General features: G+C 38.6%; 1 protein-coding gene across 2 annotated transcripts in view; it reads left to right on the top strand.

Annotated features, from left to right (window-relative positions):
• The window catches only part of SUMF1 (sulfatase modifying factor 1), a 108,362-nt gene extending 83,718 nt beyond the window's left edge, over positions 1-24,644 (top strand). The window contains exons 8-9 of one of the 2 annotated variants that reach the window (XM_033210500.1): positions 14,197-14,256; positions 23,537-24,644. In XM_033210500.1, coding sequence (XP_033066391.1) covers positions 14,197-14,256; positions 23,537-23,647 — 171 coding nt within the window. In that variant the 3' untranslated portion in view covers positions 23,648-24,644. The remainder of the gene's footprint in view (positions 1-14,196; positions 14,257-23,536) is intronic. The other variant, XM_033210501.1, reaches the window with a different exon arrangement.
• The last annotated feature ends 693 nt before the right edge of the window (positions 24,645-25,337 follow it).

Here is a 25,337-nt window from a genome sequence, read left to right as displayed (position 1 = left end):
TGAGTCCTAGAAATTACATTATGGTGAGCCCAGGAATTTGAGACCAGCCTAGGCAACGTGACAAAACCTGGTCTCTACAAAAAATACAAAAAGTAGCCAGGTATCATGGTATGTGCCTGTAGTCCCAGATACTCAGTAGGCTTAGGTGGAAAGATCGCCAGGGCCCAGGAAGCCGAGGCTGCAGTGAGCCAAGATCGTGCCACTGCACTCCAGCCTGGGTGACAGAGTGAGACCCTGTCTCATATATTTCCTTTTTGCTGCATATATCCCAGACTTGGACCTAAAGAAGCAAGCAACTCAGAAATGCTAACAGGTGCAGACAAAGGAAGTCTCAACAAAGGCCTGCTCTCTCTAGCCAAAGGAGCAAGTAGGAAATGGGCAGTCTAACAATATAGAAAGCTTTTAGACAATAACCACTCTACTCTATCTAAACACCAAAGAAAAAACTGTCCAGCAAAGGCTGAATGGGGAGCCTAGGCTTATACCCTCGTGAGGCTGTATTTAGGTGCCAGAGAAGGCCAAGTAGGTAGTCAGGTCTTTCATATTGTCTAGTAGTAAAGAGGTTACCTCTACCTTGCTGTAAACAACCAGGTGGGGAGCCAAAACTCCTACCTACATTTAGTAGTAATGAGTGGTCCCTTTTGAGTTGTTAATGGAGGCTGAGCAGGGAACCTGAACTTCTACTTCTGGCTGGCAGTAACAGGATCACACCTCCTCTCTTCCCCTGCCAGGGTGGTATCAGAGAAAGACAGCTAAAATGGGGTGTTTAATAAGATCCAGAGTCTTTTAACATAATAAGAACATGTCCAGGTTTAAGTTGAAAAGTCACTTGCCATTCCAAGAACCAGGAAGATATCAAAGTAAATTTAAATAGACAGCAGATGCCCACACTGAGATGACAGAGATGTTAGACTTACCCACCAAAGATTTTAAAGAAACCGTGGGAGAAAAAAGAAATCAGTGAGCAACTATGATCACACCTGAAACAAATGAAAAAATTGAAAGCTTCAGCAAGAACCAAATGCAAATTTTAGAACTGAAAATTGAAAAATCAAACTAAAAAGCTCAGGGTATGGGCTCAACAGCAGAATGGAAGGCACAGAGGGGAAAAATCAGTGAACTGTAAACTAGAACAAAAGGAATTACCCAATCTGAACAATGGAAAGAAAATAGTAAATAAATAAAGAAATGTTGACAGCCACAAGGATCTACGTGATTATAACAAAAGATCTTACATTTATGTATTGAGAATCCTAGAGGAGAAAAGAAAGAAGACAGCACAAAAAGAGTACTTTACAAAATAATGACTGAAAAGACCTCCAGTTTGGCAAGAGACTTAAACTCACAGATTCAAAGAGCTAAGCAAGCCCAACGAGGGTAATTCTGAAGAAATCTACAAGAAGACACAGTTATAATTAAACTTCTGAACACTAAGGACAAAACTTGTAAAAGCAGCCAGAAAAAATGACACCTACCTATAGGGGGAAAAAAAAACAATTTGAATGACAATGGATTTCCCATTGGTGACCATGAAGATCAGAGGAAATAGCATGATTTTTTTTAAGTGCTAAAAGAAAAGTACTGTTGACCCAGAATCCTTATCCAGTGAAATATTTTTTGGAATAAGGAGAAATCAAGACATTCTCACATAAAGGCAAACTAAGAGAATTTGTTGCTAGCCAGCCTATCCTAAAAGGGTGGCTAAAGGAATTTCCTTAAACAGAAAGAAAATGATTAAAGAAGGAACCTTTGAATATCAGACTAGAAGGAAGAACATGGTAAGCCCAAATATGAGTATATACAATAGGCTTTCCTTCCTCTCTGGAGTTTTCTAAATTTTATTTGACAGTTGAAACAAATTATAACATTGTCTGATATTGTTCTAAATGTACTTAGAGGAAATATTTAATATGATTATATTATAAACAAGGGAAGCTAAAGGGATTTAAAGAGAGTTATGGTTTTGTTACTTCACTGGAATTGTTAAAATGACATAAGTAGACTGATACATTTATGACTATACATACATGAGTAGAGTGATATGTTTATGAATATGCATACACCTTTTAGCAGCCACTAAAAAAGCTACACAAAGAGGTATGCTTAAAAGCACAATAGGTAAATAAAAATGGAATTCTTTTTTTAAAGTTTGGGTAACCCACAGAAAGTCAGAAAAAGGAAAACAGACAAAAAATAGAGAACAGACAGAAAACAAAAAATAAAATGACAGACTTAAGTCGATATATCAATAATTATATTAAAAGTACGTGGCGTATATCAATTAAAAAGACAGATTGGCATAGTAGAATAAAAAACCAACCCAATTATATGTTGTATACAAGAAACTTCAAATATTATGATATATAAGCAAGTTGACAACAAAATGATGGGAAAATATATATTACGTAAACATTAATCAAAGGAAAGTCAAGAGTGGCTATATTCATATCATGTAAAGCAGACTTCAAAGCAAAGAAAATTACCAGAGTTGGGGAAGAACATATATAATGATAAAATGGTTAATCCGTCAAGAGGACATAGTAATACTGTATATGCCCCAGTGAATGAAGCTGAAACATGTGAAGCAGAAACTAATAAAATTGAAAGGAGAAGTAGACTAATCCACAATTTTAGCTGGGGACCTTACCACTCCTTTCTCAATAATTGATAGTACAATTAGACAGAAGGTCAGCAAGGATACAGAAGAACTCAACAATACCATCAACCAAAGGATCTGATAGAGATTTCTAGCACTGTCTACCCTATAACTACAGAATACCCCTTTTCAGGTATGCCTAGAACATATACCAAGTTAGACCATATCCTGTGCCATCAGATGAACCTCAACACATTTTTAAAAATTGAAGACATACAAAATGTGTTCTCCAACCACAATAGAATCAAACTAGAAATCAGTAACAAATATAATAGGAGAATCTCCAAACAGATGGAAACTATGAAACATGCTTCTAAATAATCCTTAGGTCACAGGGGAAGTTCCAAGGTGAATCAAACAATGTGCTGAACTGGGTGAAAATGAAACATATCAATATTTGTGGGGTACAGTGAAAACATTGCTAAGAGGGAAATTTATAGAACTGCATGTGTACATTAGAAAAGAGAAAATGTCTAAAATCAATGTTTCAACTCAAGAACCCAGAAAAAAAAGGAGAAAGCTAAACCCAAAGCAAGCAAAAGGAAGGAAATAATAAAAACAGAAATCAATGAAATAGAAAACAGAAAAACAGAGAAAAATCAGTTAAATGAAGAGCTGGGTCTTTGAAAAGATTTATAAAATTGACAAACCTCTAGCAAGTCTGACAAAGCAAAAGGAGAACACCCAAATTACTAATATGAGAAATGAAACAAGATATCAATGCAAACTCTGTAGACATCAAAAGAATAATGAGGGAATACTGTGAACATTCCTATAGACACATAAATGTGACAACTTAGACAAGGAACAACACTTCCTCAAAAAACTCCAACTACCACAGTTCACCCAATATGAAATAGATAATTTGAATAGTCCTATAACTATTAAGGAAATAGATTTAGAAATTTTAAATTTCTAAATTTAAAATTAAGAAGAATCAACACCAATTCTACACAATTTGTTTAGAAAATAGAAAGAAGGGAGCACTTTCTAATCATTTTATGAAGCTAGTATAGCCTTGATCCCCAAACCAACAGCAGTTAAAAAAAAAAAAAAAGATTACTACAGGTGAACGTCCCTCATAAATATAAACACAAAAATCCTTAACAAAATGTTAGCAAATAGAATTCATCAATGTATTTTTAAAAACATGATAATTGAGGTTTATTCCAGGAGTACAGTCTGGTTAAATATTTAAACATCAGTCAGTGTAATCTACCATAAGAAGAAGCTAAAGAAGAAAAAAAAATCACATGATTATATCAGTGCAGAAAAAGCATTTAACAAACTTCAACACTCATTTATAACAAAAATTCTTGAAAATAGGAATACAAAGATTTTCTCAAAGTTAATAAAGAGCATCTACAAAAAAACTGTATAGCTACCATTATATTTAATGGTAAAAGACCAAGTGCTTTCCCACTAATATCAGGAAAAAGGTAACTATGTCTGTTTCAAGAACTCTTACTCAGCATAATGCTGGGATTTCTAGCCAGTAGAATAAGGTAAGAAATGGAAATAAAAGATATACAGATCAGCAAGGAAGGAATAAAACAGTCCCTATTTGCAGATATATGAGTGTTTGTTTACATAGAAAGTCCCAAGGACATTGAAATTTAAAATACAATACATTTACAGTTACCAAAACCAAATGAAATGTTTATCTGTAAAGCTAATAAAATGTGTATAGTACATGTGTGCTAAAAGCTATGCAACACTAATAAAAGAAATATCTGAATAAATGAAGAGACAATGCTCATGAATTGGAAAATTCAGCCTAGTAAAGGTGTCAGTTCTACCAATTGTTTAATGTAATTCCTGTCAAAATCCCAGCAAGATTTTTTGTAGACATTGTCATGATTGTTCTGAAATATATGTGGAAAGGTAAAGGAACTAGAATTGCTAAAACAATTTTGAAAAATAATAATGTGAGAGGAACCAGTATACCCAATTTGAAGACTTACTACATAGCTACAGTAATCAAGACTGTTTGATATTGGTGGAGGGATATACTCATAGGTCAGTGAAACAAAATAGAGAACCCAGAAATAGACCCACACATATATGATGCCCAACTGATTTTTGACAAAGTTGCCAAAGCAATTTAATGAAGGAAAGAAACCCTTTTCAACATATGGTGCTGGAACAATTGGACATCCGTGGGCAGAAAGTGAACCTCTACCTTAGTCTCACACCTTACACGAAAATTAACTCCAAATGAATCACAGAGTTAAAATTTAAACTGCAAAACTCTAAAACCTTTAGGAAAAAACACAGGAGAAAATGGGAGATCTAGGGCTAGGCAAAGAGTGTATAGACTTGACACCAAAAAGCGTGATCACCCACATATGGAAAAATAAACTGGACTTTATAAAAATTAGAACTTTTTTGCTGTGAGAGATCCTGTTAAGAGGATATAAAGACAAACTACAGAGTGAGAGAAAATATTCACAACCCATATATCTGACAAAAGCCATGTATATTTACAATATGTAAAAAACTCAACACTCAACAGTAAAAGACCAAACAATCCAATTAGAACATGTGCAGAAGACATGAAGAGACACTTCACAGAAGAAGATATACAGATGGCACTAAGCACATGAAAAGATGCTCAACATCATTAGCCATTGGAGAAATACAAATTAAAACAATAATGAAATACAACTATACACCTATCAGAATGGCTAAAATTAAAAAGTAGTGACTGGCTAGGATACAGAGAAACTGGATTGTTTATCCATTGCTGGTGGTTATGTGACAGAGTACAGCCATTCTGGAAAACAGTTTGATGTTTTCTTTAAAACCTAGACATTCGACTGGGCGCAGTGGCTCACTCCTGTAATCCTACCACTTTGGGAGGCAAAAGCAGGCTGATCACATGCGGTCATGAGTTCGAGACCAGCCTGGCTAACATGGTGAAACCCCGTCTCCACTAAAAATACAGAAATTATCTGGGCCTGGTGGCGTGTGCCTGTAATCCCAGCTACTCAGGAGGCTGAGGCAGGAGAATCACTTGAACCCAAGGCTCAACCCTTGGAATGAGCCAAGATTATGCCACTGTGCTCCATCCTGGGCAACAGAGCAAGGGACTCTGTCTCAAAAAAAAAAAAAAAAAATTCAAGTAAACATTCGACCACCATATGCCCTTCTTTGGCACAGATTCCAAAGGGATGAAAACTTATGTTCATACAAAAACCTATACGTGACTGTTTATAGCATCTTTATTTGTAATAGCCAAAAAATAAAAATAAAAAAAAAAACCTAGAAACAGCCGAAATATCCTTCAGTGGGTGAATATTTAAACAAACTGATACATCCCCACCATGGAATACTACTCAACTGTAATAAGGGACAGACTGTTGGTACGCGGAGCAACCTGGATGAATCTCTGGAGGATTATGCTGAGTGGAAAAAAAGCCAGTTCCAAAAGCTTACATACTGTATGATTCCATTTATATTAATATAACATTCTTGAAATGACAAAATTATAGAGGTGGGAAGGGGTTAGTGTTTTCCAGGGGTTAAGAAGGGGTTGGGGGACAGGAAGGAAGTGGTTGTAACTATAAAAGGGCAACATAAGGGATCCTTGTGATGGAAATGTTCTGTGTCTTGACTGTGTCAATGTCAACATCCTGGTTGAGATAGAGTACAGAGTTTTGGAAGATGTTGCCATTGGGGAAAACTGGATATAGAGTACACCAAACATAAGATTGTTTAAAGCAATAATGGTCACACTGTGTTGTTAAGTTTTTCACGTATATAACTGGAATATATATGCCAGTAAAACTGTGTATTTTGTTTGTTGATATGTCTTTGTCAAGACTATGAAGAGTCTGAAATTTTATCCTGTTTGCAAGCTCAAGAGTTAGGCCACTACAGTGTCATGGATGCTGGCAGAAGACATGAAGTTTCTGTGTCAGAGTTACAGATTTTTCTAGTCACAGCACAGCAGGCAACATGCACTTCATGTTCACATCGCTTCCCCTTGTCCCCCAAGTCCCACAAGGATGACACAGTAGGTCTTTGTCACAGCTGGATAATCCTGAGCTTAGGAGACTTCCGGTCTTATAAAGAGGTTTCTAATAAACATACCCAACCTTTGACATTATTATTCTGGCCAGGAAACAAACCTGCCTTCTTCTGTCATCTTCTGAGACTCTTGGTTACACAAACATCCTTCAAAAGATAATCCAAGACAAAAACTGCCACAAGGCATATAGAATTGCCCCATGCCACCACCACGACCAGAGAATATTTTAAGCCTCTCAATTTATAACTTTTCTCTTTTTCCTCCCCTGCTATTTATTTATTGAAAACATGTCTAATCTCTTCTTATTTTTGTTTATTTATTTATTTATTTTTGAGTTGGAGTCTTGCTCTGTCGCCCAGGCTGGAGTGCATGGTGCAATCTCGGCTCACTGCAGCCTCTGCCTCCCAGGTTCAAGCAATTCTCCTGCCTCCCCCTTCCTAGTAGCTGGAATTATAGGTGTGTACCACCATGACCAGCTAATTTTTGTATTTTTACTAGAGACAGGGTTTCACCATGTTGGCCAGGGTGGTCTTGAGCTCCTGGCTTCCAGTGATTCATCTGCCTTGACCTCCCAAAGTGCTGGGATTATAGGCATGAACCACTGCACCCGGCCCTGATCTCTTTTTTTTTTTTTTTTTTCCTTTTTATTATACTTTAAGTTCTGGGGTACATGTACAGAATGTGCAGGTTTGTTACTTAGGTATACACGTACCATGGTGGTTTGCTGCACCCATCAACCCATCACCTGCATTAGGTATTTCACCTAATGCTATCCCTCCCCTAGTCCCCGACCCCCGACAGGCCTCAGGGTGTGATGTTCCCCTCCCTGTGTCCATGTGTTCTCATTGTTCAACTCCCACCTATGAGTGAGAACATGTGGTGTTTGGTTTTCTGTTCTATTGTTAGTTTCTTGAGAATGGTGGTTTCCAGCTTCATCCATGTCCCTGCAAAGGACATGAGCTCATCCTTTTTTATGGATGCATAGTATTGCATGGTGTATATGTGCCACATTTTCTTTATCCAGTCCATCATTGATGGGCATTTGGGTTGATTCCAAGTCTTTGCTATTGTGAGCCGTGCTGTAATAAACATATGTTTGCATGTGTCTTTATAGCAGAATGATTTATAATCTTTTGGGTATATATCCAATAATGGGGTTGCTGGGTCAAATGGTATTTCTGGTTTTAGGTCATTGAGGAATCACCACAAATGATCTGTTTTTAGAAGAATTTCCCATGGCCTGGGTTTTGTTCATTGCATCTTTGTGGAATCATTTTAGAATATTCTTCTATTCCCTGTATTTTCTACAATCTTTATTTAGATTTAAAGTCTTGATTATATTTAGGCTTTAGGTAGGGTGTGTGTGTGTGTGTGTGTGTGTGTGTGCATGAATAAGTGTGTGTATGTATAAGAGTAATTAAAAATACTTCATAGGGCTGTGTACATTCTTTATATCATATCAGGAGGCATATTATGCATGGCTCTTATTGTGACACTGATAAGATTGTTTGTTAATAAGATTGATCAGTATTTAAGTAGGCATTGTCAATCTGAACCATCTGTTACAAGGTTCTTCATTAGCCTTTCACTCACTGATTTTAGCAGCCATTGATACTCATTGCCTAGATTCAGTTCTTTAGGAGGGTTTGTTTTTGTTTGCTTGTTTGTTTGTTTGTTTGTTTTCCTGAGACAAGGTTTCTCATTCCTGTTGTCTGGGCTGCAGTGCTGTGGCGCAGTCACTGCTCCCTGGAACTTCTGCCTCCCAGGTTCAAATGGTTCTTCTGCCTCAGCCTTTTGAGTAGCTGGGACTACAGATGTGCCCCACCACGCCTGGCTAACTTTTGTATTTTTTGTAGAGATGAGGTTTCACCATGTTGCCCAGGCTGGTCTTGAACCTCTGGGCTCAAAGAATCTTCCCACATTGGCCTCCCAAAGTCCTGTGATTACAGGCGTGAGCCATTGCACTTGGCCAAGATTTTTGAAATAGTGATATTCTATTACTCTTTCTGCATTAATTATCTGGAATTCCTCTATAAAGAACATTCACTCATAACTCTTCTATTTTCCTGAGGCATAGTTTGTGTGAGGAAGTCAGAAAAAATGCTTGATGCTGTTATTTTCTTAGTAAAAAAGTGATAGTAATGTGTACACATACAGAAGTGCCTCATTCTTTTTAATGGGTGCTTAGCATTTCATTACTATGGATTGTATCAAATAACATGTTTATTATTTGTTTTACTTTTTTTATTTTTATTGGTTATTGGGGAACAGGTGGTGTTTGGTTACATGGGTAATTTCTTTAGTGGTGATTTGTGAGATTTTGGTGCTCCCCCACCTGAGCAGTATCCACTGCACCCGATTTGTTGCCTTTTATCCCTCACTCCCTTCCCACCCTTTCCCCCTGAGTCCGCAAAGTCCATTGTGTCATTCTTATGCCTTTGCATCCTCATAGCTTAGCTCCCACTTATGAGTGAGAACAGATGATGTTTGGTTTTCCATTCTTGAGTTACTTCACTTAGAATAATAGTCTCCAGTCCCATCCAGGTCTCTAGTAGTGCCTTTTGACTGTTTGCCGAGTGATGGAAATTTGTCACACTCTCCATCCCTTCAGTTGCTTTCCTTGTCAATGTACTGGGCATGACAAGGAGGAAAGGAAAATGTCTCTTGACTACAGCGAGTGCAACCATTGTGCTGTAAAAAATGTCCTGGTAGCCCTGAGCAGGATGGCCAACCCTCTTCCTTACAGACTCATTCATCCTCCAAACAAGCCAGTCTCACTGATTCATGGTTCTGTGGCATCTCCAGTGGATTTGGACTCATTGTTAAACATGCCTTCCCAGGTGTTTTAAACAGGGGTAGATTTCTCTGCACTAATGCTGAGTGTTGCTTCTTCATCTCTTTTCCTGAGAACTTTAGCTTTACCTTGGCCTTTTGAGATTATTGGGACTGATATGTAGAAACCTGTGTGTTTTGCTGTTCTTGCAACCATGCAAGCATTGGAGATGTGTTAATATTTTGGTGTCTATGGGACTAGAGCAGTTACGGGCAATAGTACCTTTGAAGATAGCATTCATGATGGTTCCTGCCTGGTTATAGGCAGAGTCCCTATGTTCCGTATGTTTTTCCACTGAGACTTTTTTTTTCTTTCCAACTTTCATTTTAAGTGCAAAGGGTGGATGTGCAGGTTTGTTACATGGGTACATTGTGGGCCATGGCGGTTTGGTGTACAGATAATTTTGTCACCCAGGTCATCAGCATAATGCTCAGTATGTAGTTTTTCAGTCCTTACCCTCCTCTCACCCTCCACCTTGCTCAAATAGGCCCCAGTGTCTGTTGTTCTCTTCTTTGTCTCCATGTGTACTCAATGTTTAGCTCCCATTTATAAGTGAGAACATGCAGTATTTGGTTTTCTGTTCCTGCGTTCATTCACATAGGATAATAATGGCCTCCAGCTCCATTCATGTTGCTGCAAAGGACATGATTCATTCTTTTTTACGGCTGTGCAGTACTCCATGGTGTATATGTACCACGTTTTCTTTATCCAGTCCACTGTTGATGGATATCTAGGTTAATTCCAAGTGGTTTCTTATGCATCCCTGAGACTCTTGAGCATAGGAGGTGGAGGTGGTAGGGCCCTGCGGCTGCTCTTCCTGCTGCGGTATACAGGCAAACAGATGAGGTGTTTAAACACCACCACCAGTAGCCACTTAGGTTGTTTTAGCCTGCAGTAATAAACTTGATCATGAGAGAGTGTTAATTTTGATTTATTAATGTTTTTTTCCACAAATGGATATGGAGATACCCGTCTTCCCCAACTCTCTGGATTAGTCTGCTAGGGCTGCATAACAAACTACCACACACTTAGTATCTTTTTTTTTTTTTTTTTTTGAGATGGAGTCTCGCTCAGTTGCCAAGCTGGAGTGCAGTGGCACGATCTTGGCTCACTGCAACCTCTGCCTCACAGATTCAAGTGATTCTCCTGCCTCAGCCTCCTGAGTAGCTGGACTATAGGTGTGTGCCACCACGACCAGCTAATTTTTGTATTTTTAGTAGAGATGGGGTTTCACCATATTGGCCAGGATAGTCTCTATCTCTTGACCTTGTGATCTGCCCGCCTTGGCCTCCCACACTTAGTGTCTTGAAACAACAGAAATTTATCCTCTCAGTTCTGGAGGCTAGCAGTCTGAAATCAAGGTGCCAGCTGGGTCACACCCCATCTGGAGTCCCTAAGGGAAGATCCTTCCTGGTGGCTTCCAGGAATCCTTCGCATTCCTTGGCTTTTAGCTGCCTCACTCCAGTTTCTGCCTCCATCACCATGGAGACTTCTCTGTGTTCCTCTGTGCATACTCTCCTCATCTTACAAGGACACTAGTCATTGGATTTAGGACCTGCCCTAATCCCTTATGATCTTATATTAATTACAAAATTTACAAGTCTGCAAAGTTCCTATTTCTGAATCAGGTCAGATGCTAGGAATGTGAATGAACATTAATTTTGGGAACATTTTTCAACCCACTACACCCTCCTAGTAATTTTTCTGTTTTTTGGCAAAGTGGCAAGCATTTCAAACAGTTTCAGTTAATTATCATGTTGTTTGCTAGCAAAAATAGTTTTATTTATAAGAAGCAGCTGAGCAGTCACCTAAATTGAGGACTGTGTTAGGGGCTACAGTTGTGTCAGCCTGGGATGACTGTCATTAGTACTCGCATCACTGTGGTAAGTGTCGTAGTTATTGATTGCAGACTTAGTTCATTGAAGTTGATGATGAAAGGGAACTATTTTGTTCCCATGCCTTCCCATTGGCAAATCAGCTCCTCCTTGTTCCTAGATCTACTTGAAGAGTCTAAATTGCATGCTAGCAGATACTGTGAAAGACTTGAATCACAATTTGATACATTGTAACAGAGCATGTAGAGAACCACCTAAAGCAGTGTAATGTAAGAACTGTTAAGCAAGAAACAGTGTAGGAGAGTGTGGCTGTTACATGGGAGAGTTCCACAGTTTTAAATGCTTTCATTGATGCTACGGTGAATTCTCGGTAATTGTCTTACTTTTATAGAGTAATAAACTGCCTCGGAATGTTTGTCAGATTCTAGATATTCCTGGGAAGAAAACTGCTGCCAGCCATTATTTTGACATGTAGCTTTTCACATTTGCAGTGTGTCTGTTTATAATTAACAAAAGTTTATTAATATAACATTAAGCAGTTAAGGCCTTGGAAATATTGTAGCCCTGCAGATGAAGGACTAGCCAATGGCTTTGTCTGTGATAGTTTCTAAGCACAGCAGTCCCCTACTTACAATGGTTTGACTGAAGATTTTTTTTTAGTTTACAATTGTGTGAAAGTGATATCCCTTCAGTAGAAACTGTGGTTTAAGTGTCCATACAAGCATTCTGTTTTCCACTTTCAGTTCAGTATTCAGTAACTTACATGATATATTCAACACTTTATTATAAAATAGGCTTTGTGTTGTTAGATGATTTGCCCAGCTACAGACTAATGTAAGTGTTCTGAACATGTTTAAGGTACGCTAGGCTAAGCTATGATGTTGTGTAGGTTAGGAGTATTAAATGCATTTTCGACTTAATAATATTTTCAACTTATGGTGGATTTATCAGGACAGGACCTAATCCCATGCTAAGGAGCATCTGTACCTGGAAATGCTTAGAAGATAATGTGCACTTCTGCCCACATGATTTACATTTGCAAGAAAGTACTTTAGCTATGCTTGGAGAAAACGTGACTCTTTTAACTTCTGCCACTTGAGTAAGGACCCTTTTGATTCACAGGAAAAGGAAAAACTAAGATATGAGCGGGGTTGTCCCGGCTTCTTGCGTTTTCGGAGCAAATAGTAGACAGGTGTGTGATTCATTGTCTTTTTGGACAAAAAAAAGGAGATAAATCCCTCTCCCCACAGACTCCCCTGATATCGTTCTGACTTATTAGAGCCTATTTATTGGTACCTTTCAGATGCTGTGTATGGCTTACCTGATATTGAGGCTTTTATCTTGGCAACTGATGCCTTAGGATTTTCATTTCCTTTGAACTTTTATCTGAAGCCCTTCCTAGAAAAAAGACTTGCCATTGTACTGGCTCTGTGTAGATCTCAATTCTTATTACAGTGGTAGACATTGCTCTTTCTTGCCTCCTTTTAAGCACTGCCTAATTTCCTATACTTCTTGTCTGTAAGTGGGTGCACAGTGGAGTGCCTCAGAGCTTGGAGTCTGGAGCAAGCCTGCCTGGTTGTGCCACTTATTTTGCCAGTAACTTAACCTACCTCCAAGGTTGGATGGAGAATACCTGAGCTAATATTTGTAAAGTGCTCAAACTGTGCCTGGTTCATAGTATGCAGATGTGTCTTTTTTTTTTCTTCAAGATAAACCATGTTCTATATCTTGATTGTGGTAGCGGTTACATGACTATATATGTTTGTCAAAACTCACTGGAACTGTGCACTTAAAAAGGATGAATTTTACTGTATATTAATTATATCTCGATCTCCTGACCTCATGATCCGCCCGTCTCGGTCTCCCAAAGTGCTGGAATTACAGGTTTGAGCCACCGTGCCCGGCCAGCTTATTAATTATATCTCAATAAACAACACCTAAATTTTTTGTTAAGGCTAACAAGCAAACTCTTTCATTCAATCAGCAAAGTGTTAAGTGTTACACAGTGGGATTATAAAAATATATAATTCTGGCCTGGCATAGTGTTGCATGCCTGTAATCCCAGCACTTTGGGAGGCTGAGGTAGGAGGGTCACTTGAGCCTGGTAGTTCAAGACCAGCCTGGGCAATATAGCGAGACCCTGTCTCTACAAATAATAATTTTTAAAAATTAGCTGGGCATGGTGGTTCATGCCTGTGGTTCTAGCTACTTGGGAGGCTGAGGAGGGAGGATTGCTTGAGCCCAGGTGGTCAAGGCTATAGTGAGCTATGATCATGCCACTGCACTCCAGCCTGGGTGGCAAGGGAGACCCTGTCTCAAGAAAAATTTTTGTTTCAAAAAAAAAAAAAAAAAAACCATGTAATTCAAAGAGGCTTGCCAGTGTAGATGAATAAACCAATTATAACACAGGATACATTTCCTTATTAGCATGACATGGTAAGAGATGCAGCCAAGCAGCTTATTAGTTATCTAGGCAAGAAATGCTGTAGGGACTTAGAGGCAGGATTGCTTCCTATCGTCACGAAGACTTCACCAAAGAGTGGGGACTTGAGGGGGGCTTGGAAGATGGGTAGGATTTAGGGAGGTGGACATTTGGGAGGGCCCGTGAATACAGATACAAAGCCTAGGGGTGGAAATACATGTGGAGAGTGGGTAGGATTTAGGGAGGTGGGCATTTGGGAGGGCCCATGAATACAGATACAAAGCCTAGGGGTGGAAATACATGGGGAGAATTTAGACAACCATGAGAGAGCTGGTTGGATCAAAGTGGATTCTCTCCCACTGTGTAAGGGGCAGCTTTGCCTTCTGCTCTAACACAGCCTTTTTTCTTCATCCGTAGAAAGGTCCCCTTTCTGGGAAAGACCGGGTGAAGAAAGGTGGCTCCTACATGTGCCATAGGGTAAGTCATGTCACTAAACTATTTTGCTGTTCTTGTTCTGATAGCAGTTTTATGGATCCATTGTAAATGATAGCCCCGAATGTCTCATTCACTTCTGCAAATGCATACCTAACCCCACTGAAACCAGAAAAAAGGGAGGATAGTCATCTCAAATTTGGTTACAAGCACGGAGAAAAGTAACACAAGAGGCAGAGGTTATGAATGACGTATTGTCAACCACATTTCATCTATTGAATCTTGCCCCTTTGAGAGACCTTTGTTGTCTCGTGAACTGCGTGGGGGTGAGTGTATATACCTTTTCCAGCATGTGAGTCTGAAAGCACACCCTTAATTTATTTGAGAATCCTGTACATTTCTGGATTTTCTATTGAGATTCAGGTGAGAGTTATATATGGAGGGCAGATTGTGATATACTGAAATGAAAGCATCCCGTGTTCTAGGTACAGAGTGTGCCTTGTGAAATAAGCATCATTCCCAGAGAGTGTTTCTTCTCTTCGGGCTATGATCTTAGTGTCTGAGCTGGCTTTCTCGTCAGTTAGAGTGACTTGGTGTTTCATAAATAACCTTTATAAGGAATTTGGAAATAGAATACCATCCCTTCCCTTTTTTCTTTGAGTCATATATTTTTCACATCTCCTCAACTCCAGCTTTCTCTCCCTGTGCAAAGATGGCATTTTGCAGATTGTTATTGCTGCAAAGCTTCCCCTAGTAATTTATTCAGTCCAGGTGGTTAGAGACTTAAAACCATCTATAATGGCTCCAAATTAAGTTACTAATTTGATAATGATGGCATTATCGAATTTTGTTTTAAAACAGTGGTTCTCAAACTTTATTCCACATTGTAATCATCTGGGATCTATATGAAATACTGATGTCTGGTTCCTCACTCACCCCCATTCTGATTAGATTTTTCTTCAGTGTGAGCTGGGCATTGCATTTTTTAAAGCTCTCCAGGTGATGAAAACATATGTCCAAGTTTGGGAATCACTAGCCTAAAGCAAATCTCTCTAGATTATATATATATGTGAGTTTGTATGTATGTGTATCTTCTGTATTTCTTAGAATTTTTAATCCAGTGATTCAGGTAGAAGTTCATAAAGCAGAGCTCAATTGATGCTTTAGACCTACACTGATAATAAGATGTAGACCAATTTATGTTCATAAAATCTTTTTTTTTTTTTTTTCTTTTTTTTGTGACAGGATCTCACTCTTCATCCAGACTGAGGTGCAGTAGCACAATCACAGCTCACTGCAGCCTCGACCTCCTGGGCTCAAGCGATCCTCCCATATCAGCTTCCCAAGTAACCTGGCTAATTTTTAAATTTTTTGTAGAGATGGGGTCTTGCCATGTTGCCTAGGCTGGTCTTGAACATTTGGGCTCAGGAAATTCTTCCTGCCTTTGCTTCCCAAAATGTTGGGATTCGCTGTGCCTGGCCTAAAATTCTAGTTTTAATTTTAAATAAAAAGCGTTGTCCCGGGTCTTCCCAATATATTTATACGTTCACGTATACATTAGAGTCTTTAATCCCAGATTGTTTCTCTATTTGAAGTTGTTTCTACAAATGTACCTGGATCTTCTTGCCAGGGAACCAGGCTTCCATGGAAAACACGTGAATCTCTCTTTGTACAGTAGTATCTCAAAATCCTAATTGTCACCAGCTATGTCTCTGACATATGGCACTTTTCTAAATTGAGAATCCATTTACTTTCTAAGTAATCGAGGACCAGAAGATTTTCCTTCAAGAACAAATGGGGTAGCAGAAGCTTGTAAAAAACATTTGAAGCAAGTAAAGAACATTAACTGTCCTAATTCCATGCATATGAATGTATCTACTTTCATGTTTATAATTTTTAGCTTATTTGTAATCTACATTTTTATAAGCTTCCCAGTAGATTCTTTAAAAATATCTTTTAACCTCCTACATGCTTTATTAAGTACACTTACATGGTACTGATTTTTGTATATTCATCTTGTATCTTGCAACCTTGCAAAACTCATTTATTAGTTCTAGTAATGTTTTTGTATATTGTATTATATTTTCTACATAGGTGATCATATGATCTGTGAATGTTGACAGTTCTTCCTTTCTAATCTAGATGCCTTTTATAACTTTTTCTTGCTGTATGTCATTGGCTAGAACCTTCAGTATAGTGTTGAATAGGAATGATAAGAGTAGACAGTCATATGATTCTTGATCTTAGGGAATAAACATTCAGTTTTTCAAAATCAGATATGTGTTAGCAATAGCTTTTTGATAGACGCCCTTTACAGCTTGAGAAAGTTTTTTTCCATTGTGAATTTTTTGTGAGTTTTTTTTTTTTATCAGCAGTGGATGTAGATTTTGCTGGGTGCTTTTTCTGCATCTATTGAGACGACAATATGATTTTGCTTTTTCCATCTGTTCATATGGTGAATTACATTGATTTTCAAATATTAAGCTATCCTTGCATTCCTGGGATACGTATCATTCCACTTAGTCATGATGTATTATCTTTTTTATACATTTTGGATTTGATCTGCAAAAATTATGAGTATTTTTGCATCTAGTTTATTCTGCGTTTCCTTGTAATATCGTTTTCTGATTTTGGTTTCAGGGTATTGCTGTCTTCATAGATTGAGTTAAATATTAACTTATTTTACATTTTTTGCAAGAGTTTATGTAGAATTAGTGTTATTCTTGAAATGTTTGATAGGATTCCTTGGTGAATGCATTTGGGCTGAGAGTTTTAACTATTAATTAATTAATTTAGAAAACAGGATCGAATTTCTGAACTCAAAAAATTGTCCTGCCTCAGCCTCCCTAGTGGCTGGGACTACAGGTGTCAGCCAGTATGCTGATGTTTTTTTCTTTTACTATAGGCCTAATTTTTAAAATAGATGTAGGACTATACAGCTTATCTGCTTCTTCTTGAGTACATTCTGGTAGTTTGTATCTTTTAAGGAATTTGTCTATTTCATTTGAGTTATTGTATTTATTGACATAATCTCCGCCTTTCTTTGGGTGTTTAGACTATTTATATTTAATGTGGTTTTTGATATGGTTGGGTTGAAATGTGCCATCTTGATTTTTTTTTCTCTTTGTCTCACCTGTTCTTGTTCTCTGTCTTCCTTTTGATTGCATACTTTTTATCACCCCATTTTCTCTCCTTATGCTTATTAGCTGTACCTCTTTGTTTTATAATTTTAGTGTTGATTTAAAGTTTATATTATGCATTTTTATCTTTTCTTAGCTTACCTGAAGGATTTGTTTTAATTTAGTCAGGTTCCATATGATGGGGATAACATTTTAGAAGAGGAGAATAGCAGAGTGACAAAACTGAGTGGGATCCACAGGATTTTCCATAGAAAAATGGCACTTCCAGGATCTTGGTCAAGTGAATTGTTTATTAGGTTGGTCTTTAACATCAGTCTGGTTATATCTGTAAGGTCAGGAAAATAGCACAGTGTTGATTGTGAATTATTTTCAGAGTGCTTAGCCTTTCCAGTAGATTAAGAGTGACAGCTTTTACTAAATTATTGGGATGTGGATTAGGGAATTACATCTGGATTGGAGTTCTATATCTGTTTCTTGCCAGGTATGTGACCTTGGGCAAATTACTTAATCTTTCCAAGCCTCAGTTTTCACATTTGTAACATGCTATAATTATACCCATTATAAGGTTCTGGTGAAGAGTAAATGAACCAACATATATAAGTTCTTGGTACGGTGCTTAGCTTGTGGTAAAGGCTCAGTAAAAGTTAGTTGCTCCTATCAGCATCATCTTTATTGTAATTAGATTATTTCCCCTCTTCTTTTTTGAAGAAGGAACCTACTAATAAACTCCCAACTAGACAGGCAAAAGCAATGTTTATGGCATAGGTGAAAATCAATAAAAGGAAAAAAAATCAATAAAAAGAAAGAATAATGTTATAATTCATTTTTAAAAACATTTTCTTGCTTAGACGATAACTTATTTTTGATCATGGGCCAACACGAGTTTGCCTGGCTAAAGTAAATTCTTTTTTTTGAGACAGACTCTCACTCTGTCACCCAGGCTAGAGTACAATGACATGATCTTGGCTCACTGCAACGTCCGCCCCCCAATTTCAAGTATTTCTCCTGCCTCAGCTTCCTGAGTAGCCGGGATTACAGGTGTGTGCTACCACGCACGGCTACTTTTTGTGTAGAGATGGGGTTTCACCAAACTGGCCAGGCTGGTCTCGAACCCCTGACCTCAAGTGATCCTCCCGCCTTGGCCTCCCAAAGTGCTGAGATTGTAGACGTGAGCCACCATGCCCAGCCTGCCTGGCTAAAGTTAATTCTGATGATCATTCATAATTTTTTGAAAATCTATCCAAAGTATAGCTTCAAGAAGGAGATAGGGGCACAGAAAGAAAAACTATGAGGCAACATGTCATCTGGTTAAGGGTGCAGACTTTGGAATCAGATTGAATAGGCTGGAACCTTGGATCCACCATTTATAAACCATGTGACCTTAGGCACACTATTAACATCTGTGTGCCTCAATTTTTCCTCAGGTATACAGTGCAGATACTAATAATGCCTATCTCATAGGATTGTTGAGAGGATAAAGTGAATTAATACATAAAAAGTTCTTAGAACAGTTCACATAGTAAGTACTCAAGAAATACTCATTGTTGTTGATGTTGTTAGATTAATCCCTCTGGGTCTTTAGCTCAGCCTACAACATTGAGGAAATCCTCACCTTCCTGCCAAGATGAAGAGCGAAAGGAGTTGGTCTAGTGTCAGTGGCAAGTGCAATGGATGGGAAATTGAGACATCTCTTCTGTTGTGGAGTTCTCAATAATGATTTTGTTTAACATGAGCTACAATTATCTTTAAAATGCCCTTTGTCCCTAAAAGTCTTCCTCTCATAAAAACCATATTGCTGTTCCACTTGACTTTTAAGCCCCAAGGCTGGTAAGTCATTATCTTAAATGGATTGTTCCCAAGTCCAGGATCACATTCTTAGCACAGACATGGAGATCAATTTCACACAGTAATTAGCCATCTTGATGAAATAGGACTGAAACAGGTCCTTCCCACTTTCCCTGTTCTTAATTAATAGAATGACCCATTTTTCAGCCACCTAAAGACCTCACATCCTTAAGAACCACTTTTGGGGCTAAAAATAAAGTTGGAAAAAAAGAAAGAGCAATGAGGACATTTATAATGAGGCCATTTACCTCTTTAATTATGTGCTTTATTAGTTGGAATTTAAAATGAACGACTTATTAATAAATGTTTGCTGAGTTAATGAGTGCATTTGAAATGGAATGATGTGTGAATTGACTGTTTTCTCAACTGATGTCTCTGACCTCTCAACACTAACTTTTGTAGTGAGTCTTGCTTTTTAGGGTTTAATTCTTTATTGTCATTTTGGTTAATGGACAGTCTCAGGGATTGCTGTGATCTAATAAAGAACTTTTGGTGGTGGGGAAGGGAGAAGCACTGATTTTAAACTTTTTATTATACAAAGAAAACATTTTCATAGCATAAAAATTAGAAAATATATAATAAAGATCAAAACGAAAATGAAATCATTATGTTTCCTAAAGAAAGCAATTGATAGTATTCCAGCAAACTTAATTTTTGTCTTTCAAGAATGGAATTATTCTGTATATACCAGGGTCTTCAGATACAGCCCTGGGAATAATCTCTTATATATCTCTTTTCTACTGGCCTGTGTCACAGCTGTAGAATCCTCAACACAGTGCTTTGGGCAGGTCCCACCAGTTCATTTGAGTTGTTATATGCTAGGTTTTGTGGCATATGAACATCATCTTATTTTAAAATAGTTTCTGATATAATTTAAGAGATAAGTGACAGGTAGAAATATGCCGTTCAACAAAAACCTAAGTCCTATGCCCTATCACCAGAGAGATTTCTTAACTTTCCCATTTATGCAGCAATTGTATATCCACATTCAGATGCTGGCAGGGGTATTACCATCTTCCTGCAGTTGAACACAAGGTTTCTAAGACCTGCTTAGAAGCTGGCTAATACCTTTGTTGTTTAGTGAGGAAGCCAGTTACCCCAAAGACAGTCATTGCTCTTGCCTGGAATTCTCATGCTCCAGATCTTTGAGCAACTCAGCCCACATGTGATCTTCTTAGAGGGGCCTTTCCAGACCACCACCCTGTCTAAAGTAGCTACCCAGTCACTCTGAGTCCTCTTTCCCTGTTTGCCTTCCTGCAGAGGTGACTACTCCTGGAAAACAGCTTGAATGTATTGGTTGATTTATTGTCTGACAATTCCCTGTTGAATGTCAGCTCCCTGATAACAGGTATCTTGTTTGTCTTGTTCTGATTGTATCCGTCATACCTAAAATAGCATATGGCATATTGTAAGCTCTTATATATTCAATGAATAATTAAACCATGCTCTGATATTATCAGGATGTGGCCTTGCTATCCTCTCAACTTGCCCTTCTAAATCCTATAAACCAGTGTTACTCAAAGTGTGGCCCATGGGCCTGTAGCATCAGCAGCACCTAGAAGCTTGTTAGAAGTAGGTTATTGAGGCCCATACTAGACTTCCTGAATCAGAGTTTCTGGATGTGTGGCCTAGGAACATGGATTTAAGCAAGCTGTATTGGCCGTTCTTATGTATGCTGAGGTCTGAGGACCACTGCCATGATCATGGAAATCTCATCCACATCAATTTTTGCCTTCTAAAAAAGTCTTTCCTAAAAACTGTGGCATTCTACAAGGGACAGCTCCTTCACCTGAATTACTAATTACCTCAGAATTGTTTACTCCTACATGCTTTGTAGCTGTTTGATGTATAATCTGTTTCTTTAACCAGTCTGAGATCTCCAGCAAGACAGGAACATAATTCTACTCTGATCTTTTCTGTGGGTGTAATGAATGAGCAATCAGGAAACACTTGATTGTTTTTGGTCATGTGTGTACATTTATGGGACAAGAATGTCATGTCGTCTGTGTAGCTCCCCCTGAACCTGATCTTTGCTGCGTTGTGGAATTGGCCACACATGCTTGGTTGCATGGGACCCTGGATTATCCACGGGAACTTGGTTCTGGAAATACCAAAGCACTGTTGTTTCACAGCAGCCCAATGAGTAGGCCCTGCATGGGATGAGGCTTTTGCTATGTCTTCCTGCATGGTCACCTGTAGTCATGAGAGCTTCCATTGCATGCAGATCACACATAGTAGGAGATGCCATCAATTTATCAATTATTTCAAGCACATTTTAAATTCATCTTCCCTCTGTCTACCTGAGAATTGCTAATGCTATATTCTTCACTGACCACAAGGCAAATGAGAAAATTGGTTGCTATCATTTCACTGTCTGTAGAAGACAGAGCATTGTGTCTTTCTTTTTACAGTAGAAGTGCTCCAGAGAATTTCTGTGTCAACTTTAGAGATACTTTTCATAAAGATAAGAAGCATTTTATTTTTCTGAAAGGAGAATAATTAAAAAATAAAAAAACCTTTTGTATGCTGACTTCCCCCGACTCCAAATTATCGCTTCTGCACAGATTCTAAAGTTATTCCACATGTTTCTTTGTGAAACTTCTTTAACCAGCTTGTGGAGACTTGAGCTGTACTGGGCCAACTCATAGTTTATGCTCATGGCACACAGGATGACTAGTTTATTTTTATTCTCTGTTATTTTGGATCGGAGAACAATCCTAGGGCACAAGAGTTTCATGCGTGGTTATTTTTGGCATGTGGAGGCTTTTGAAGTAATCTGTGGTTAATCACTGAATACCTGCTAGGTAGGCAGGGATATGTGCATTAGGCTGTCTTATGTTTGTGCAAGTGTACAAGTGTATGCAGGGCTTGTGTACTGGGCAGTGGGAAAGAAGACATGAGTTGTGATAACCTTCCCTCTGGAGTGTAGAATCTTGCCAGGAAAGCAAACACACCACAGTTAGACCTGAGCTGGAATTCTGCTTTCTTTAATAACTACAATCTTGGGTAAGTCATTGAGTTTCTCTGGGCTGTTACAATCCAATGACATAACAGATGAAGATGCCTAGCCCCGTGTCTGGTGTGTACTAGGTGCTGAAGGTCTGTGTTGGTGTGCATGTGTGTACTTGTGCCCGGCTCTTATTTAATAACACAGATGTAAAACAAACTGCACACAACATTGTATAGCTTTATTAGTTACTGTGATTTAAACTCCCAAAGCAACGTGTTTTTAAAAAGCAATGTTGTCCCACAGCCTTTCCTACATTTGATGTTCCTAGACTTATTGTTTAATTTTTTGCCAATCTACTGGTATTAAATGAGATCATAAATATGATTTAGATAGTAAATGGTATTATAAATATTATTTAGATAGTAAATGATATCTTAGTGTTATTCTTAATATTTTTTCAGTGGCCATCTATCACTTATTACTTAGTTTAATTTAAAAAATTAATATATATTAATTCTTATTGTATAGGAATACTGCATAGGTTTCATATAGGAAGTATGAAACTCAGATTGCTTGAGGGATAACTCCTGTGCACACTGTGGTACATTCAGAACCTTCCAGTCTTTTCTTCTTGGCATATGTAGTTATATCTACACTGAGGTCATACCACATATACAGCTTTATATTCTGACTTTTTCATTTAACTGTTTTTTTTTTTTTTTTGGAGACAAGATCTTGCTCTGTCACCCAGACTTTAGCACAGTGGCTCAGTAATGGTGCACTGCAGCCTCAAACACCTGGACTCAAGAGATCTTCCCACTTCAACCTCTCGAGAAGCTGGGGCTACAGGTGCACACCACCATGCTCAGCTAATTTTTTGTAGAGATGGGGTCTTGCTGTGTTGCCCAGTCTGGCCTTGAGCTCCTGGCCTCAAGCAATCCTCCCATTTCAGCCTCCCAAAATGTTGAGATTACAAGTGTTAGCCAGTGCACCTGGCCTCATTTTACATTTTGTCATGAAAAAGTCCTGTGTCATTAAATATTATGTAAAAACATGACTTTCAATGGCTGCTTGCTTTTCTGTTATATGGATGTGCCTAAACTTAGGCAATCATTGGTTTTTACGTTTTTCTTTTTTGCTGTTCTATCTAATGTGGAACATCTTTGTACTATATCTGTGTTACGTTTATAAGGTAAAGGACGTTGGAAAATATGTGGTTAATTCTTGAATGTGCTGCCCTTTTTAAAGCACACATGTGAAGTATCCATACAGCCAGCGTTGTGGGGAAGCACTGTCTGCAGCCGCTGCTTTTGTGCAACATGCATCTGCCAGTTAGAGCCCTTGGCCGCGAGTCCCAGTAGCACTTACCTTGCCTTTTCTCTCTGCACAGTCCTATTGTTACAGGTATCGCTGTGCTGCTCGTAGCCAGAACACACCTGATAGCTCTGCTTCGAATCTGGGATTCCGCTGTGCCGCGGACCGCCTGCCCACCATGGACTGACAACCAAGAAGAATTTTCCCAATCCAAGAAGGAGTCGTGTCTGACCTACACTGGGCTTCCCTCAGAAAATTTGAACGATCTCATGCAAAGAACTCCCACCCTGAGGTGGGTTACATACCTGCCCAATGGCCAAAGGAACCGCCTTGTGAGACCAAATCGCTGACCTAGGTCAGTGCATGTGCTTTATTGTGTGGTGCATCTTTGAAGATCATCGCCATATTTTACTTTTGAGAGTCTTTAAAGCAGAAGGGGAGTGGAGGAAACCCTGACCTAGGCTTCAGGAGGCCCGCATCCTACACAGGCTCTGCCACAGGGGTTAGACCCCAGGTCTGACACTTGACCTTCCTGGGCCTCAAGTTCCCTCCCCTATCAAATGAGGGGATGGACAGCATGACCTCTGGGTTTCTCTCCAACTCATCAGTTCTAAAGAGGATATCAGATTCTATTGTGACTTCATAGTGAGAATTTATGATAGATTATTTTTTAGCTATTTTTTCCATGTGTGAACCTTGAGTGATACTAATCATGTAAAGTAAGAGTTCACTTATGTATTATTTTCAGAAAAGAGATGGTGGTGACTCCTTTATATTCATACTGCACTTTGTTTTTCCAAGGAAATCAGTGTCTTTTACATTGTTATGATGAATCCCACATGGGCCAGTGATGGTATGCTGAAGTTCAGCCATTGAACACATAGGAATGTCTGTGGGGTGACTCTACTGTGCTTTATCTTTTAACATTAAGTGCCTTTGGTTCAGAGGGGCAGTCATAAGCTCTGTTTGCCCCTCTCCCCAAAGCCTTCAGTGAATGTGAAATGTGCTAAATGGGGAAACCTGTTTAATTCTAGGTATAGGGTAAAAGGAATGAGGACCTTGAATTAGCTATATTCAGGGTGTCCAGTATTTTGTAATAGGGAATAGGAAACCTTGTTGGCTATGGAATATCAGATGCTTTGAATCATGCACTATGTCGAATAAACTTATCTGCTAAATCAGGCTTCACTCTCATCAGCTTCTTTTCTCTTTCTCTTCTTTGCGTTTTCTTTTAAAGAAAGGACTTTGTGATATGCATGTTTTATTTGCTAGAAAACTTCCATGTTTATTAGCTAGTGGATAACTTTGATATATAGGTAATTTGTGGGAATTTTTATTCCAAACAGCAAGGCTATTCCACCAGGAACCCTATCATGACCTTGCTGCTTGTTGCCACAGTAGATAAATGCCAAGTCAAAGGCACTGCCCCAGTTGGTGGTCTTGTAAAACCCAGCATTTGCTTCCCATGCCAGGAAAGCACCTTGTTTTAGAACAATGGCTTTCGACCTAAGGTCCCTCTTATCAAAGTTCCCATCCTGATTCCTCAGTCCTGAGAACTCCTAAGCCATTTCTTGCATACCATTCAAAAGAAATGTTTAAATCAAATAATATTCAAAAGTGTTTAACCAACACATTTACTACTTTTGTGCTTCGCCTCTTAACATGTTAAAACATTTCACTTGAAAAGCAATTGTGTAGGCCAGGCTCAGTGGCTCACGCCTATAACCCCAGCACTTTGGGAGGCCAAGGTGGGTAGATCACTCAAAGTCAGGAGTTCAAGATTAGCCTGGCCAACATGCCAAGACCCTATTTCTACTAAAAATACAAAAAAAAAAAAAAAAAAAAAATTTAGCCAGGAGTGGTGACATGTGCCTGTA

Source organism: Trachypithecus francoisi, unplaced genomic scaffold (genome assembly GCF_009764315.1).
Source record: "Trachypithecus francoisi isolate TF-2019V2 unplaced genomic scaffold, Tfra_2.0 Lachesis_group0, whole genome shotgun sequence".
Taxonomy (NCBI): domain Eukaryota; kingdom Metazoa; phylum Chordata; class Mammalia; order Primates; family Cercopithecidae; genus Trachypithecus; species Trachypithecus francoisi.
This window is presented reverse-complemented; position numbering and strand designations above follow the sequence as displayed.